At 34.8% G+C, this 19,145-nt stretch overlaps 1 protein-coding gene across 1 annotated transcript; it reads left to right on the forward strand.

Moving 5' to 3' along the window:
* Nucleotides 1-14,504: 14,504 nt before the first annotated feature.
* Nucleotides 14,505-16,291, forward strand: LOC149004280 (septum-promoting GTP-binding protein 1-like). Its single transcript, XM_089168851.1, has 5 exons — nucleotides 14,505-14,985; nucleotides 15,075-15,292; nucleotides 15,376-15,415; nucleotides 15,510-15,593; nucleotides 15,952-16,291. The coding sequence occupies exons 1-5, from the start codon at nucleotides 14,671-14,673 to the stop codon at nucleotides 16,114-16,116; spliced, it is 822 nt and encodes a 273-aa protein (XP_089024977.1). The 5' UTR covers nucleotides 14,505-14,670; the 3' UTR covers nucleotides 16,117-16,291.
* Nucleotides 16,292-19,145: the final 2,854 nt, after the last annotated feature.

A 19,145-nucleotide genomic window follows, 5' to 3' on the forward strand; every position in this document is an offset into this window, starting at 1 on the left:
CAGTTCATTTGGTTACAACATTTCCTTGGTGCACACCGTAGAACAACTCCATCTTTGGGTACAAGTTCTTCTGCGTCGAGCTTGATAGGTACACCTATATGGTAGAGCCGGATGGCAGGTCCGATCCACATTTTCACTGCTACCATCGCTACAACTGTAGAAGTTATGTGTCCGCCCTTGAGGCATGTTGTATGTCCCCCTATGTGGGTGTTGGTGTTTTTTTAGTGTTTCTATTTTAAGGGTTTTGTGGACGTGATCCATTTTGGGCTTGACTCAACCCTTACCTTGGTTGACCCTGTCTATTGCATGTACCACAGTTTGGTCCTTATTCGCTCCTTAATTCGTTTCAAACCACATGTACTCATGCAATTATGTTTGTACTTCTTTTAGTTATATGAATGAAGTGTTCTTTACCAAACAAAATAAGAAAGATTTGAATCTAATAAGATCTATGTCGCATTCATCTAACACTGACACCTTAGACAACTTTAGGTTTTCGTAGTGACAGGGATATGATAGTCATTTCACAGGATTGCGTTTAGTCAATGTAGTCATAGGAGTAAATGATCACGTGAATCCGTGATCTGACGGTGTCTATTTTCAGAAAGAAAGAAAGGAAAGGAAAAATGAAAATACTGTGCAATTGTGTACTATATATTGATATATCAATATATGTACTTCCCTCATTAAATGTATTATTATTTCAGAAAAAAGGAAAAGAAAAATGAGATACGGAATGATTTTTGGTTAGGGTTTCTCGTGAAATATTTGCCATCTATACTATAATTGATTGTTATACGGATGCAATAGGATTAAATACTTATCATTAAATAGAACCGATCAGTCAAGCAATTTACATGCTGCTCAGCCATCACCTTTCCTACTTAAAGGCATAATATGGTTGAATGACTGTGTAAATAAATCAATACCATTAAATGTATTGAATTAAATCTGAACCGCTTATGATAAACGATTTAGATTTTATCCCATCAAATTTAATAATAGAATTTCTAGAACCGTTCAACCAAGTAATTTACACGGCTGTTCAACCACCACATTCCCGGCTTCCCATACTTAAATACTTGAGTTAAGTGGATTTTTTTTTCTTTCACCAAAACAATCCCGCGTGACATTACTTCTATCATTATTTGAATGATGATTCGTAAAAAGGACATCAATCACTTAGGTGTTGCATTAACTTAATGAAAATTAAATAAATTTCTAACAACATATTAATTTATGACATTTATTTTTAATTATTAAATATACATTCTATATATATATTTTTAGAACATGTAATTTTTATATATGGGATGGGCGTGTTACTTAATATAAGGCAAAGGGCTTGGTCTTTCGCCCCAAAGAGATTTTTACTTGAATGTGTTGATTTTCTACAAACTGAGTCATCTCGTGAGATTAATTACTAAATATACATTAACAATATCAATTATACTATTTATTTTGGCTCATCTAAACATTTTCAGTTAATGATTTAGGAAAAAAAGAAGAAAAAAAAGAACGGTCATTACCCTTTTTTTTTGGTAACAAATAAACAGGATTTAGTAACCCTAAAAAAGAAAACTATTCAAGCATGCAAATCTTATTAGAATTTTAGGTTGAAGGGCATGTTTTCAACATAGATATTAGATTTTTAATTTTTTTTATGTGTGAAAAATTAAAATTAAATACCATCAAAGAGTTAATAATGATCAACGTCTTTTAGTGAAAATTGAAAATAAAATATATACATAGAATTGGATAAAATGAAATTATTCATTAAAAGCAAAGGGAAGAATCCTGGGTTCATTATGCAGTTGTGAAAGATAGGAAATCTGACCTTCTAGAGACCCTACATAAGTAAATTGTTGGAAACTAAGTTTTTTTTTTTTGGATGATAAAAGTGAAAGTTGGATTAAAGATTTAAGCAGAGGTTACATCTAGTGTGAGACATAGTGTCTTTATAATTAGACCCTATGTGTCCAGCAGGCAGGCTGAGAAGCCAATCTCTTGTCGTGCCCTGTCTTAGATTACAAACTTCTAGTTTGGATGTGATTGGTATCATCATCGCTAGCAAAGGAAAAAGGGTAGGGGATACTTGTGATATCTCCCCGCCTTTAGTTAGATGTTTGTTTAGAGTTTGATCACACCAAATGTACCGTAGTTGTACATTGGTTTGAATCGCTCTTCTTATTACAATCCAGATTCTTTGTAATAAAAACTTCAAAAGATGTCCTGGTTGTGCCCTGCCTTGTTGTAGATCCTTAACGATTCCATTTTCAAGTAGTCCTACACTCCATCTGTCTCCTTGTGACTCGGAAGATATACCTGCACATAAGAGTGTTGGTAAGTTTCCAAAATTTGTTTGTGACATTAAACAAATAAGACAGCTGGTTGAAGAATTAATATCATTATTTGTCATCTCCTCTAAGTGATTTGGATAAATTTCTTGGTCCTTAATCCATCTATTTACATCATTTAATAATTGGATTGGGTTAATGTTTTTATTATTCATGAGTTTAGCATTCCTATTTAACCAGATAAAGTAGCATGTTATTATGAAAATTGAAAAAAGCCATTATTTTGTATGTTTATCCATGTGCCGTTCATGAAAGAATGAAAAGCAAAGATTAAGGAGAGAGTTGTTTCAGATGTGCCATGTTCGTAACCCTAGTGGTCCTGCTGCCCATATTCTCTTTGTCCATTCACATGATATGAACAGATGCCAGTTTGATTCCTCGGCGCTGTTGTATAGTATGCATGTTTGGCTTGTAATCATCCATTTGGATAGGATCTTCTTCGTTGGTAGTCCTGCATTTAAGAGACGCTAAAAGAATGTTTTAAATTTTGGATGTATATGTAGCTTCCAAAAAAACCTCCACCACTGTGCTACATTTGGTACCGAATCATGGTGTTTATCTTAGCAAGTGCAATTCCCCGAGTTTTGCGGTAAATTCACGTTGTTGAGATAAGTGACAGCCATGAGTCCATAGTAGGGGTGGGGTTTATTGCGAAATTGACAAGGAAAGGAGTGGAGGTATTTGGCCTGTGATATTTTGCTGGTTTGCCGCCCTATTGCTTTGAAGTTCATATACCTCTCTGACAGTAGCTTGCCTTTGCCCTATTATGGTATTAAAATCACCTACTATATAGTCTGTTGTTGAGTCAACCCATGGATCAAACCAGAAGTACGTGTTGTTTCTATCACCAATTTTCCTTTTTACCATTGTGCGGAGCGGAGGGGTAATACTGGTGATACTCTTCCAAATCCATGATTCATTTTTGTGTTGCACTTTAGGGTCGAAGAAAGATGTTTTGGGATAATATTTTGCTTTTATGATTTCTCCCCACAAGGAGTTTGGTTGGTTGAGAAGCCGCAATGCATCCTTGTTTGAGTAACATGGCACTATTAATGTGCTCCATCCGTTGATAGTTTGCTGGTAACTAAGTTGATAAGATAATAATGTACATTCTAAAACTATCAGAAACCCTCAAGTTTCATAGTCTTAGACTTGTGTTGTCTTTCAGTATTTCTAATTATGTAGTCTTCTTAGATTACTTTAATGTCATTGCCACCCTCAATAACCAAGCAAAATCCTTCTCGACAGGGCCTTTCATGACATCCATAGTGATGTTCGAGTTCTCTCTTTTGTTTCTCATTCTTTTTTCCTGTTATCAACAGACATTACCATTCTGTAGCAGATTTTCTTGCTGTTGGCTGTTTCAAAATTTAAGTTTTCTACGGGTGGTGGGTTCACCCACCAGCTTTTATTTAAATAACTCTCTTGTTGCTTCTAGAATATGGTTTCTCCTTAAAACTTTTGATGAGTAATACAATTTAAACTTTATGACAAAAAAAGAAAACCTCAAGTCATTGACTCCCATTCTTTATAAATGGTGTAAATTCATGTGTATTGATATTATAGTTTGGAAGTTATTTTTTTTGTTATTTAACCTGGCTTTTAGAATAACTTGGTAAATTAATTATGTGAAAGTAAAAAAAATGTATATTAGCGACAGAACAAGCAAGATATAAAGTAAAATCTCTGGATTCATGAATGCAATATTTTTACCCGTTTGGTTGTGAAAATCTTCAGATTCATGAAATCTTCATATTCATGAAATCTAGAGATTCATCTTTTTACACTAAAAACGTGAATCTGTAGATTTATGGGTATGGGGTGAAATCCAGAGATTTTATCTCTATGATAAAAACGCTAAACATTTGTGTATTTACAAAAATCATAGATGAATCCACATATTTCATTCCACATATTTAGTTAACCAAACAATTAACTTTTTCTTTGTCTGAAGCGAACAATACTGCAGGTGTGGGCTTTATCCTTAGAGATTCTATCGGAGCACCCTTGTTTGCAGCCTCTTCCCCGAGATCGGTTGTCACCATCTTCACCGGTGAAGCTCTGGCTCTTCGTGAAGCTTTGCAGTGGGCGTTGGATGAAGGGTTGAAAAATGTGATCTTTGAATGCGATTCCAACAACCTGACTCATTGTTTTGAAGATCCCTTTCTTCCTTTTGACTCGGGTGCCCTGCGTGTGGTGGAGGATATCCGGTCATCTGGTTTTTGCTCGATCATGAACCGTCGTGGTTGGTTCACTATGTTTCTAGGGGGGCTAATTGTGTAGCCGATTCCCTAGCTAGGAAGGGCCAGCCCGTGGCAAGTCGGACTGTTTGGTCTAATTCCACTCCTTGACTTCTCGATCTTTGTAATCAGGATGTCTTGGGTTTTTCTTGCCCGTCTTCTAATTAAATATCCGTTTACCAAAAAAAATAAAAATTGATGCAAGCAATTATTCTTATAGTTGGACCAAACTTCTTTAATTCCCATGCTCAGCAAGCTACCATCTATGTTCTTTGACTTTGAGAACTAGTTATATACGTTTCATTAAACATCTTCTCTAGAATCAATTTAAAAAAAGTTGTTGGTTGGTGATAAATATAAATATCATAGAACTTGTGACTATGATAATTAAACGGCTCTAAATTTCTACGGTCAGATCTATTGACTAAATCTAAATCTTTCAATAAAATTCATATTTTTCCTCTCATTATTTATGGGTTAATTAAGATAACCTTCTATCACCAATGATTAAATTTAAAAAAAGAAAGGAAAGAAAACAACCGCGGTTAGAATAACGTTTCTTTCTTCTTTTTCCTCTGTTCTTGCCAGCGAGAATCAATAACTGGTTATATTAGTTTGAACTTAACTAACCCATAAATAATAGGAAAAAAAATAGAAATTTAATTGAACAATTAATAAATCTGATGGTGAATATTAATGCGGTTCAATTAATTTATTCACACGTCCATTTAGCTTTACTTTTGCCATATAACATTGACAATAAATATAATTGAATGACTCATTTTCTTTTGGTATTTGCGTTTTAGAAGAAACCCAAGAAGGAAAGAAAGAAACATGAAAGACAGAATCATATCAATTAATACCCAATGGTCGGCAGTGCAATTCTATCAAAAGCAACGTTTTAAATCAATGCAAATGTGTCGTACGATATGTTTGTATCGGCCGAATTGAATGATTTTGCTTTCAATTTCAATATAAAGAAGGGGAAAGGTACCTACTTAAGCTAATTAGTCTGGAGGCCTGACATGCACCGGCATTCAAACATGATCGTCCATGAACAACTCTATTAATTTGGGTCTCTGTGGTCAATATCGATCTTCGTGAAGAGTTTTTCGCTGATCATTTTTGATTCCTTGCTGAGAACTTATTTAGGAATTTTCTTAGAGTTGAAACGTACCAAAGGTATTTTCTTTAATGTATTTAGATACTCAGGCACTAAATGCGTCTTCACCCCTAAGATCAGTTAGCCCAAACCTTAAGGTTGTGCCTAGAAATGTTACTTCAGGTGTAACTAGAGAGAGATGGGGGAAATTTATTATGAAACGGGTTTATATAGAGCTTCAAAAGCTGTGGGTGTGAGAGTACCTATTCAGCTCAACTCCAACAAGAAAGTATTTATTTAACTGATCTCCCTAAGGAAAAGTGCTTCTCTAATGGTATCTCTACACTTCCACCTAGCAGTGGGCTTCCGAATTAGGGTTCATGACAAAATGGGCTTTTCGGATTAAAGCCTATGATATACTAATATTAATTAATATTTAATATATAGCTATATAACTCTGGTTAGGTCACACTAGGGTTTAGGCTTGGTTTGAATCGCACATGGGTTTGCAATGTACTGCGTAAGTGCAATCTTTAACCTCAAAGGTATATTATATAGGTTCTTATTATGTATAAAAAAGATAATTAGCTCTTTTCTGTCCAATATGAAACTAAAATTTTCGTTATAAAAATCATAAGATAAAATACATAATTAAAACCTATATTTAAATAAAAAATAATATACATAAAATTTTATACATTTTTCAACATTCCTTTCTGTTATTGATTGATGTGGGGAGAAAGAAAACACACAAAACTAAGTCTACAGGTTTTGTTTTGAGGGGTTAGTGTTTAAGGGTTTTGTTTTGAAGTACCAAACCAATTTGCTCAAAACAAAGGCTGTTCTGCACTAGTCTAGGTTATAATTGAGAATTCTAGGCCTGTTCTAGGGCCCCCACTTGAACTTGGGTTGGGCTTATTTCTTTTTAGAGCAATTTTCAAATGAACAATGAGAAATAACTATGCAAATATGAGAGGTTCAAGTTCAATAGTCTTAGCTAGATTAAATCTTGCAATGGAAGTTTATTGAATTTTTTTTTTTTGAATTGCCAATCCGCGACAAGGAAACATATCCGCCCAATCGGTGCGAAATGCGATCTGGGTGAGTCTTCCAAAGAAACTTGTTTTTCATCCATAAGGCTTCAAGTACTTCAATAGTCTTAGCTAGATTAAATCTTGCAATGGAAGTTTATTGAATTAAAGAAGAGAGTATTGAGTTTGGGAAGGGGCAATGAAAAACACCTATGTTTCCATTGATGCAATAAGAGCTTCAATTGAGGGAGAGATACATAAGAAGGCAAAATCCATTTGGTACAAGTGAGAGACTCCTATCAAAGAGATGAAAGAATTAAGGATCTCTTCTCTGTCTTTGCTACTAAAACTTGATCACAATGGGATAAGTTTTCGATTGATGTTTTTCCATAAAGTTGCAATTGCACATATGAATCATTAGAGCTTCTTTTTTCAGTTATAAATTGTATTTACTATATATAGTTTGTCCGTGGGAGATTTCTTTTTTCTATTGATCTACAAACAATAAAAGGAAACTTCAGATAGTGTAACTTCCATTCAAACTATTTTGAAATACATTGTAATCCTGTATTAATTTAAATTATTTTATTCATTTTTCTATTTTCTTGTCATAGCAACATTGTATGTGCCCATGACAAATGAATGAAATGATAAACAAAACAAAAAAGAACAAAAAGTTCATACATGCTATGTAATTGAAGTTCGTATTTTAGATGTTAAATGTAATAAAAAATTAAATGCAGTTACTAGTGATACTCTATAAATCTAAGGTCCATAACCTTTAATTTGCATTCATTGGTTCAGATCTAGTCTTGACGTTTCAAAACTAGACTTGCTAGAGAGATAAACCAAAGCTGAACCAATCAACAACTTTAGTAATTCGAGTAGTTTCATAAGTAGATTCTTCTAAATGGCATGAATACTATTGAGTACAAGTTTTCAATTACTTGTTTACATTTTTTTCCTTTTATCATTTCATTCATCAACTGTTTTGTTATTTATACTACTATTTCATGTTCATCTAAATTTTTGTTTTATTGAAAATTTATTTTTATTTTGCTTTTTGATTAATACAATATCTTTTCTATGTGCACATGACCAATGAATGAAATGATAAAAGAAAAAAAAATAAGAAAGCACAATTGTGGATGGAACCAAAACATGGGTTGTCTCTACCTTAATTTCCACTAAGAACTAGCATTGACTACTTTACATTCTGAAGGAAAAGTCTTAATCACTTATATAAAAGTTTTATAATTTATCTGTTTATTCTAGCATAGATCTTAAAACTATGCTTGGAAAGACCAAACCAGTTGTTTTCTACTCTTGCCATAACATGGTACTTATGAAGATGAATATTTTTTTTTCTTCAAATAGTAGTTTTCTTATTGATGGGTCAGGCAAAACCCATTGCGAGAAGGCAATAATTGCACTAGAAAGTAGTCCTTTGTATCACAAACGAAAATGGATTTCATGAAATGCTTCACCAAGTTTTCCTTTCTCTGAATTATAGCAAAATCAATTTCACAGGTCTTCTTTGTCTGGAAAATGTCCTACCTGTGCTTGTTATACGAGATAAGGTTAAAAAAATTTGCAATAGAAATAGTGAAGTTTACGAATGCATAGCCCTTATTTAGACTTGTTTTGAAATTTTATAAGAAGATTTACAAAATTGTATTTAAAAAGAGGTGGTGAAGGGTGGATATTAAGTCCCAATATGAACTTTTTCTTCAACTTGCACTGCTCATTTATTAATTAAATCAATATTTTCTTACTTTGACTTAAACCTCAAAAGTTTCTTCGTTCTCATTGCACTGTTCCTCTCTTTCTTGAATGTTCACATACCTCTGCCGATGTTCTATTGAACCTTATTCTAAAACCACTTCTTTGGAACAAATGCACAACAACTAAAAAGAACAAAAGTGAAACACGCTCAAACAACAATGAACTTAATGTGGTTTGACAAAATTGCTTATATTCACCAGAGAGAAAAAGATATTCCAATAATCTTGAAAATCTTATCTCTCTCATACCTCACAAAGTGCGCTATCCTTTACTTGCCCCCCATTCTCTCTCGGGATGGATCTCTGATACCAATTACTTAAAACTACTTCATATGTTATAAATTCCATAATAATTATTTTATTATTATATGAGTTTAATCTTTTGTTTCATTTATATCCTCCAATTGATTAATTATTCAATAGTATTTTATTTTTCGATCACAACAACGATATTTTTTTCATGTACATGACAAATGTGTGGCTTACCTACAGAAGGAAAAAAAAAGAAAAAGATAAAAGCATAAAATGGAAAAATAAAGAAAGAGAATCACATACTTAAATACAACTTATATGATTGAGAAATTCTTGTCGTCTATTTGAATAAAATAGGGTGGAAAAAAATAGACGTTTCCACTAAATACCAAATCGGATTTATTTATTTAGATGAGGTGGGAAAAATGTAGAGACCATCATGATTTAAGGATATTGTTTGCTTATGTGGCGAAACAAGTTTTTTCAATCCATCTTTATAAAAGTTATACATTTTATAGATAAGACTTTGCAGGTAAAGGAAGAGAATGAAAGTTTGCACTTTAGATTTTCCAATCGATGAGGGAAGAACTAGGTAGCTTCCATGAGATTGGACTTCTTTGACGTCAAAAGTAGAGACAATATCTCCATGAGACTTAAGGGTATCCTAGTGCTAAAGAGAATGATAGACTTATTAGGGTTGGTATGTAACCCCGATACCAGCTCATAATCCTATAAGAGGGTGTTAATCAAAGAAGCATTTTGGATTGAGGTAGGATCCAAAAATATGTAGTCATTTGCAAAGAAAAAAATGGTTAATCTCAAGGCCAGTTCGGGTTAATTTGATGCTAGGCATCCAAGGAATCCCCCTATTAGACATAAATCTTTGGGAGAGGGTTTCGTGACACAAAATGAAGATGTAAGGATTTAGTGGCTAGCCTTGTCGAATACTTAGGGGTGATTTTCTTAGAGAGGACACCATTGATTTTGATTTGTATTCCATTGTGGTAACACATAATTGCATTACCTATTGAACCCAACAATCAGCAAAATCCAGTTGTTTCAAAGTATGCTCAATAAAAGACTACTCTAATTTGTCATAGGCTTTGCATTGGTCAAGCTTAAGAGTCATATGTGCAACAGTTGATTTGGATTTTTTCAAGAAATGAAGGTATTCATGAGCTAGATATATATTATCTGATATGGCTCGACCAAGGACAAATGCACTTTAGGTTTAGTTAATTATAGATCTCAAGATGGATTTTAAACAATTAGTCAGACACTTTACTAAGACTTTATAAGGAGTTTTACTATGATTTTATAAAGAGTGATACATAGACTAATGGGACGAAAATGGGAGACTTCCTGGGGGTGACCTCTTTTTGGAATGAGCGAAATGATTTGTTTTATTAAGGCTTTTAAACATGAAGCCCCCATTGAAAAAATGTTGCATACCATAGACAAGGTCCGGTCCCACAACATTCCAATGTTTTTGGAAAAATTGAGCTGAAGGCCATCAACACTTGAGGCCTTGGTACCCTTCATCTGAAATAAGGGTTTCTTGATCTCTTCAAGGTAAAAAAGAGAGCATAATGCAACATTATATGAAGCTAAAATCCATGAAGGAGTGGAAGAAAGAAACTCCTGGGGAAGATTGTGAGGAAGAAGAGGAGAAGAGGGAAGAGAACTAGGAGCATATTTTATTTTGAATATGGGATTCCTCAGTCAACCAGTGGCTAAAACTGTCTTTTCATTTGGTTTATTGCATTTTCTTGCCTCCTTTGAGTGGTAGAGGCATGGAAGAATTGAGTGTTCTTGTCCCCTTCTTTTAACCAAAGAACTTTAGATCTCTGGTATCAGAATTTTTTCTCTGCTAGGAATTAACTTTCAATCTCTCTATTCAATTCCAATTCCTCTTCGAAAACAATCTCTCTTAAATTTTGGAATCGGAATATCCATAAATCTTCAAACCCTACTCAAATTAGTTGAGATTAAGATGTGTCATCCAACTCTCTCTGGACGTCTAGGTTTTCGAAAAATGATCTTCAAAACCAAGCATTACTCCCCAAGCTTACTTGGATATTGCCAATCAACCATCAGCTCCGTGGTTTCAAATTCTGGAAGCTCGATACTTCCCAAGATCTTCTCTTTGCATATGATCCATGGATCTCATACTGCTTTCCCTGTCCTTTATCCCATCCTTTTAAAAGTCTCAAGGTTGCAAATTTCATCAGCAATAAGCATTGGATTTCCCATGCATCTCTCTCTCTCTGTTAATCCATCTTCATCTGGGTTATATTCTCAATCACTGTGCTTACAGATCTCTTTTAAACCTGTCACGTCGACCGTCTCAACATTGGTGGGACTTTCTCTAAAAGCTCAAAATCTTACTAAATTCAAGGTGTTTTTTTTTTCTGGAGATATCTAAATTCAGGTTTATATGTTCAGTTTGTTATTTCATCTAGGTCTCCTGATCATGTTTCCTTGTGCTGTTTTTGCAACTCTCAACCTGAAACGGAATGACATCTCTTCTTTATTTCTTGCCTATGAGCAGCCACAATGAAATGTCTAAATGGCAAACCGTTAAGCTGATAGGAAGATATTAGGTTATAAACTCACTCCATAAGAATTCAATTTTATTTTGTTTTCCAATCACAATACCGACATTTTTTTTCATGCAAATGACAAAAGCATGAGACGAGAAAACTAAAGAAAGAGATATAGATGTTAATGCTATTTTACGTGACTGAAGAACTCTTATTGTTCATTTTATTTTTTTCTTCAACTTGTCCCACCAATCACTGTTCCTGTAGGTCAAGGTTTATTATACAAGATGTTTGGTAGGAAAACTCTTATCATCCTTGTCTTAGGTGCTCTATTACAATAATGTTCGGATTAGAAATCAAAATTGAAACTGAAACCATACCGTCCATTAGTTATTGACCAAACTATTGCATTTATCGTTCAGATTTAGTCTTGACTTCTTAAAGCTAGAGAAAAACACTTAGGATGCGTTTGGTAAAGTTCTTAAAAAATGTTTTTGGCGTTCTTTTGTTCTTTGGGAACGGAAGAACATGTTAACGGCGGTTGTTAAAACAATACATTCTTCTATTCTTTAAGAAAGAACCAGTCAGAAAAGTGTTTGAAAGAACGCCTTTTGCAGAACATTAAAAAGATGTATTTACCAAGAATAGAAAAAGAATTGATAAAATTGGCCTCCATTGAAATTTTAGAACAAATTTATCAAACACCAACTTATTCTAACAGTATTTTGAAAATATTTTTTAGAATAGATTTATCAAATGTCTATTTCCAAGCGAAGAATGATATTTTAGAGCAGAAACACTAAAAAATGGTTTTGCATAAGAACTTGTCTCTTAAAACGGAAATGTTACCACACACATACTTGCCCTTGTCTTAGACTCTCTATTATAATAAGACTCAAGTTTGATCAGCAATCGAAATCAACACTCAAACCGAAACCAAAACTTAAAACTTTTACATTCATTGGTTCAGATCTAGTCTTGACATCTTAAAATTTGAAGGTTAGTTTAGCGGTTAAAAATCCAGAATCCCATGGGGAGGTCTTGGGTTTGCACTCATCCGGCGGCACCTATATTAATAATATCCTCTTCCCCTTAATATAAACTCGTCGGCTACAAAAAAAAACTTCTAGAGAGATAATCCATCACCGAGACAATCGATACCTCTAGCGATACGAGTTAATTAATTGATACAAATTACTTAAAACCTTAATCAAGATCCAAGAGACAGGCCTATATAGATCCAATTCCTTTGAAAAACCAATATGGACTTTCTTGCATATGTTGGTTTCCCTCCTTTAAAGAATCAATTAGGTAGCTCTACACCTCTACCACACGATAGATTAAGACTAATGCAATTCCATAAACTTGTTTAGAAATAAAAAAATAGAACAAATAATGATGTTTGGTAATGTGGATGAGATGATCTTCTATATTCTTCAGCCACCTTGAAGGGACATTTCTTATTTTTCTAAGCTACTAACCTACAATCGTAATTATTGCTCAATAAAGAAATGTGATAATAATAGAATTACTTATCTACTTTGATTACATTAATCATATCATTAGCATTAACCAAACCATACTTTCCATTAGGTAAGAGTTGATTAATTAGATCTGTGGAGCTAGTTTGTTTGGTCACATTCTCCCTGTCCTTGTTTTTGAAAGTCTCATCTCATGAACCGGTTATTAGGTGGTAGGTGAGCAATGTAATCTCATCACTCATCACCGTCAAATCAATTTGTTTTTTAGTTTTTGTTTTTGTTTTTGTTTTTGAGAAGAAATGTTCCACTTCCACATCAAGATTTAGACGTGCTTATAGTGATAGTAGCTATATGGAGAAACACTAAGATTAAGAAAGTTCTTGATTTTAAATTTCCGTCTCTCTACATTTGATTCTAAATTTGGATCCTCTATCCTAGGTAAAAATCTATGTTCCTTTCACATTTCTTTCCTAATTTTATTGACCATCATTATTCTTAAAAATAAGATTGGAAAATTTTCTTTCCATGAAGATAAACAATCTGAAGTCTCTCCACCCGACACTTTTTTTTTTTTTTTTCTTCTTACCCAAACACCCTACACTTTCCTAGAATTCAGATCATCTCTTCTGACAGGGAGCATTTTGTTCTTTTCTTAAACTTCCTTATTACTAATTCTGTTGGGGACCACAAATAAAAATAACAAAAAAAATTAAAAGGGGTGAGACCCACAGTAATACCCTGTGTCCCTCTCCCCGCCATATTTCATGGTCTGGAGGTGTTTGTGCTCCCCCGCCTAGTAGGGGTGTAAATAGACTGGATTCGGATCGGATAATGGTAATACTCATATCTGCATCCTATTATATTATGACAGATTCGGATAATATACTATCGGTTTTTAATCGGATTTAGATGACAATCGGATAGTTATTTTTTTATTAGATTCTTCTAAATGGGCATTAATATAGATTGAATACAAGTTTTCGACTACTTTTTACATATTTACCATTTTATTTGTGAGGGTTAGGTTTGAAATTTAAGAATTTAACAACTTTGGTAACTATTTTAGTAGAAAAACAGTCCCACCAACGGGAGTTGGTCCAAGTGGTAAACAACTTGGTCACCTTAAGCAAGGTTTCGGTTTCGAAACCTTGTGGATGCAAAAAATTCCCGCTGGGAAACTCACCCACTATAGCCAGGTTTGCGACCCGGGTCGAACACCGGATTAGTCAGGGCAAAGTCTTGGAACCAGGAAGATAGATGCTGATGCGAATTCAGAAGCGGATTTTGATTATCTATTTACATTCCTACCGCTAGGGTCGCTGATCCGGACTCAGCTTCCCACCCTATGGGCTATGGGCCCCACACTACTTGGGCTTAGAAAATAAACCCTAAAAGACCATCAAGTGGTAAATAGTGAATTTGATGATCAGACAGCAGCCTTTTTAGGACATGCGCTTGCACACCGAATCATTCCGACCATCTTAAATTCTGGTGCGTTTTACGAGATGCTCTCAGAGTCTCAGACATTAGTCATTATCGACCGTTCTTCTGTTTAGTCATACTTAAAGTCCATTACGTGACCAAATTACCCCTGCAATTACGAAATTACCAAGGTGCCCTTAAACTTCCATCCAAATGTCCATAATGTCCTCATTCCTGACCGAATAACTGGATAGTAAGGAATCGCCACGAAAGAGCAAGTAGGCCGGCGATATGGACCGTTTGGGTTCAAGTATCCCTTAAAACCAGTCAACCGTTACCGAACGCGCAGTTGTCTCCTCTGTCGCAAGAGATGAAGAGAGAAAAACCAGACTGTATAGATTAAAGCTCGAGCTTCCATGGCTGAAATAGCGTAGAACCCTAGAGAGATCATCACAAAAATGACTCAAATCCGCCGTAAAATCCTTCGCCTGGACCTGCAAATACAATGGAACATCTTCCATCGGGTCACCTTCTTCCGCCGATTTTTCCGATTCGTCTGGGATCGTGTTCTTGCCTTCTACCCAAAGAAGTCCTTCAAGTATCAGGAGTTACCTCGTAACGTATCTTCCATCTCTCCTTCCACAAACGAGATCGGATTGCAGTCCGCCGGCGATCACACATCCACCTCCAGAGATTTCGATACGGATTCCGAATCGGTGACTTTGAAGATCAGCCTTTTGGGTGATTGTCACATTGGCAAAACCAGTTTTATTGTAAGTAAGAAACAGTAATACTTTGATTTAGAATTTGTATCCAGCTCAATTGTTTTATGGGTTTTCGTTGAATCTCTTTCTTTGTGAAGATTAAGTATGTAGGAGACGAGAAAGAACAGAGTTGCTTACAGATGTCTGGATTGAATTTGACCGATAAAGTATTCTCAGTTAAAGGTGCAAAAATTGCTTTTAGTATTTGGGATGTAGGAGGTGATCATGCTTCTCTTAATCACATTCCAGTCGCCTGTAAAGATGCAGCAGCCATCTTAATCATGTTTGATCTCACAAGCCGATGTACACTTAACAGGTCTGTCATTGCTCTGTTTTTCATCCAAGAGTCCTTATTGAATAAATATATCTAAATTAATGAGAGACTTTTGATTATCGCAGTGTTCTTGGGTGGTATCACCAAGCCAGGAAGTGGAATCAGGTACTGGGTTGATCAATAAATATTCAAAATCAGAATAAGAACATTTATTTACAGTTTCTAACATTTCTTCTCCTCTACATCTATTGGTTTTCAGACGGCGATTCCGATTTTAATTGGGACCAAGTTTGATGATTTCGTACATCTTCCTCTGGATATGCAATGGGCAATTGTGACCCAGGTAATAATTTTGTATAATTGAGATCATAGATGTCAATCGGTGACTTCCCTGCAATTCTCCCGTTGTGACCCCTCACACATTTACTCAAACACATTTAATGATCACCTTTTAAGGTCCATAAATCCCAAACTACTGCAGGTTACACGGCCATACTGATCAGAATCACTCAAATCCAGATGAAAATGCACCAGATAGATTTAGAATTAAGTTTTCTGCAAGCTTTTAGAGTAGTTAATTGCTTGAGTTAGAAGGGTTTCCAGTTTGGGGTGTGGGGGTGGGATTTCACTGTAAAATGGGTGAATGGATACAGAATGTTCCAAACTTGTATGATAAGTTAAGTTTTGATTGGTTTTGACAGGCAAGAGAATACGCACAAGCCATGAAAGCAACGCTTTTCTTTTCGAGTGCAAAACACAATATCAATGTGAACAAGATCTTCAAATTCATCACCGCCAAGCTTTTCAATTTGCCATGGACAGTGGAGAGGAATTTGAACATCGGAGAACCCATAATCGATTTCTGAGTTTCTGGGGAGGTGAAATGGTGGGTCTTCTTCCTATGATCATTGTACTTATTTCCAAGAGAAACAATCCATAAAGAAACATATCGAATTAACTTGTACATATAGCAAAAGTGATTCTTGTGGAGAATAGATGGAAAGTGACTTCTATTGGTTTTGGCTTCAGTGTTTTTTCCTGTTTGGGTGTCTTTTTTTCTAGTCTGGATGGAGAGATGATATTTCAATCACATGATTTGGATGCCTGACACGTGTTTAATTTAAAAAGTAAATTAATTTTGTCCGAACACCCATTTAGACGTGTAAGCTTCACGTACGTTTAGGTGATGACGTCTAATACCTAACCTCCCATCGGGGGAACTTTATTATCGAAAAAGAAAAATATAAGAGAGAAAAGGTGGTGGGGAATTTTTTTTTATAATTTTTTTTGTCAAATTAAGGTTTTATTTTTTTAATCAATTTTCATTCTCGATTATGACTATTTAAAATAAATAAGTACAAGAATTCATTATTGGTGAATTTTATCAAAAATAAATTATGGAATGAAAAATAAGTTTGGAGGTGGCACCCTTGCATAAATAGCTTTGGGGTGTTGGACGTATGTCTTCTTGATTCCAAGAATGCCCTAGTTGGAAAAAGTGTCAATTTTTTAAGATCGTGGTTTAAAGTATTCTACCATACCATATGATATTAGTCAATATGTATTTATATTGGATACAATTGATATAAGACATATAAGTACATCTCTCATTTTCTTTGATGGCACGTGTTGGATTGTACCAAAATGTATTAGGCATATGATAGAATGCTTGATTTCTCTTTGAATCACCTAAAACTAATATGAAATTTGATTTCAATATCTTTTTTCTTTTGGTCAAAGATACCAATACTGAAAGACCTTAAGATTTTTTTTTTTGAGGATAAAGAGAAATTGGATAGAAATTATAAATAGTAACTACAACTAGTATGAGACAGTCTCATTTCAAGTGGACTCTATATGTCCTGTCAAACTAATTATCCAATCTTTAGTTGTATCTATTTTAAATTACAAACTTCTTACTTGACATTGAGTTGGTTTAGTTAGATTTGCAAGAGAACTGATAGGAAATGAACCGGATCTCATGATATTATTGTTTCACCCTCAAATCACGGTTCAACATGTCAACCTGTGTCGCTGTGTCGGTGCCTAGCGACAACACCACCATAGGCCGATATGTCGGGCGATTTCTTGCTTAGAATTTAAGACTCACTGTTTGTTCCTTTGTGTCATTCACATTTCTTCGCTACTGTTGTTTTAGGGGTTTCTCATTCTCTATGTCTTCCCTTCTCTGCAACCAAAGAGGCGAAGAGGATGAAGCGGTTAGGGCCTTAGGGGAGAGGCCGGAGTCGGAAGAAGTAGAACCCGTCGAGCCGACGAGTTGCTGATGAAGATGAAGAGATCGATGATGGTGGCTAGTTCTTGGGGGGATTGATGTTGGCTGGCTTTCCTATGGAGGAAGAGACGATGATGCAAGTGATGAAGCTGTTGGAGGAGGAGATTAACCCTAGATCTCATGCTATCCATATCCAGCCTCAACACCTGATTCTCTCTCATCGTCGCCCTAAAAGTCTCACCGTCTTAACCTCCTCCTCCTCCTGTTGCTGCTTCTAACTGTGGATGTTGTAAAACCAAAGGCCTGATGGAATCCTCCCTAAAAGGCCTGCTTCTCCCTTTCTTCCTCTGTTATCCATGGATGCGCTTGCAAGAATTGGAAAACAAGTCATGGATGTCACGACTTTTCGGTCATCGGTGATATATCGTTGATATCGTCGACTTAATGTTAAAGTCGTATCGCTGGGGGGTTTCGTGTCATGTCGCCCCTCAGCGACACGTCGAAATATCGCCGTGTGTCGGCGATATATTGCCGACACACAGTACACTACCCTCAATGTGCTTAAAGAGTCTCACACAATCAAATGTTCTTAGGTGGGTTTCTAATTGCTCCCCCATCGTTGAAACATTTTTTTTGACAGATAATGAACTCTCTACTATTTTTCTGATGTATGTAGGAAAAATTGAAATTGAGCTGCTTGACAACTTGATAATGAATTGAAAAGAACATGTATACTTAATTTAAAAAATAAAATAAAAATCAAAGCAAACAGATCCAACTTCACCTTCTCTTTGATTTGGTTTTAACTTTGGCCTATTCACCGTAGCAAATTATATGCAAAAGTAAAAAATCTTACCATGTTGCACTACGAATCATGGCATACCTTTACAAAAAAGAAAGAAAGATTCTCCATGTTGACGTGGTCATAAAATTAAGGTCTTTCTCTTTTACCTTTTCCTTTCTAATAAAAAAAAAAAATTCCTTTATGAGAAAGAGAGCATAAGGATTAGGTTCCAAACCACTGCTTTGCATACTAAGACTTTAGCAAATTAGTTGGTATATATTCTCATTCTCACTCATTGAAGTTTGAAATGAGATCATGGTTTGGTCATAATCCTTGTGGGTTCATTTTAAAAGGAGATCTTATTTAATAAGGTGAACTGAAAAACCAAATTTTAAACCCAAAAAAAAATAAAATAATTTTTTTCCCTCAATTTATAATTTATCTGATTTTCCTTTTCATTTTAGAGATAAAATCTCAAAACTATCTTTTTTATTTGACATCGTTTTTGATATTTTTGGTTTTGTGTGAGGTTAGGCTGGATCCTTAGGATTTTCTTCAACTCTTTGATCTCTGATCACATTAATAAATTAGTTTTTGGAGTCACGTTGTGGTAGGAGCAAAATCTTAGGAAATAGTCTTTCAAATCTAGATCTATGAACATAATTTGAAGCCATATATTTTGATGTCTCTTCCAAGCTTTATTTAATTCCCACTCCCTGTTAGTGATACCATAAACATGCTTATTGTGTCTCTTCCAAACTTTATTTTATCCCCACTCCCCCACGTTGAAGCCTCCCCATTCTTTTGAGAAAATATTGAAAAAAAAAAAAAAAAAAAAAGCTCACAAAGCTAACAGAATAAAGATCAGATTATATTTA

The sequence above is a fragment of the Hakea prostrata genome, chromosome 9 (assembly GCF_041222555.1).
Source record: "Hakea prostrata isolate BN-2017 chromosome 9, UWA_Hpros_2, whole genome shotgun sequence".
Lineage (NCBI taxonomy): Eukaryota > Viridiplantae > Streptophyta > Magnoliopsida > Proteales > Proteaceae > Hakea > Hakea prostrata.

What these genes read in the sequence shown, in the direction of transcription:
- LOC149004280 (XM_089168851.1), top strand. Translation starts at nt 14,671, where the DNA reads ATGACTCAAATCCGCCGTAAAATCCTTCGCCTGGACCTGCAAATACAA. An exon ending in TTGGCAAAACCAGTTTTATT is followed by an intron (nt 14,986 to 15,074) that starts GTAAGTAAGAAA and finishes TTCTTTGTGAAG; the next exon opens with ATTAAGTATGTAGGAGACGA. An exon ending in AGCCGATGTACACTTAACAG is followed by an intron (nt 15,293 to 15,375) that starts GTCTGTCATTGC and finishes TGATTATCGCAG; the next exon opens with TGTTCTTGGGTGGTATCACC.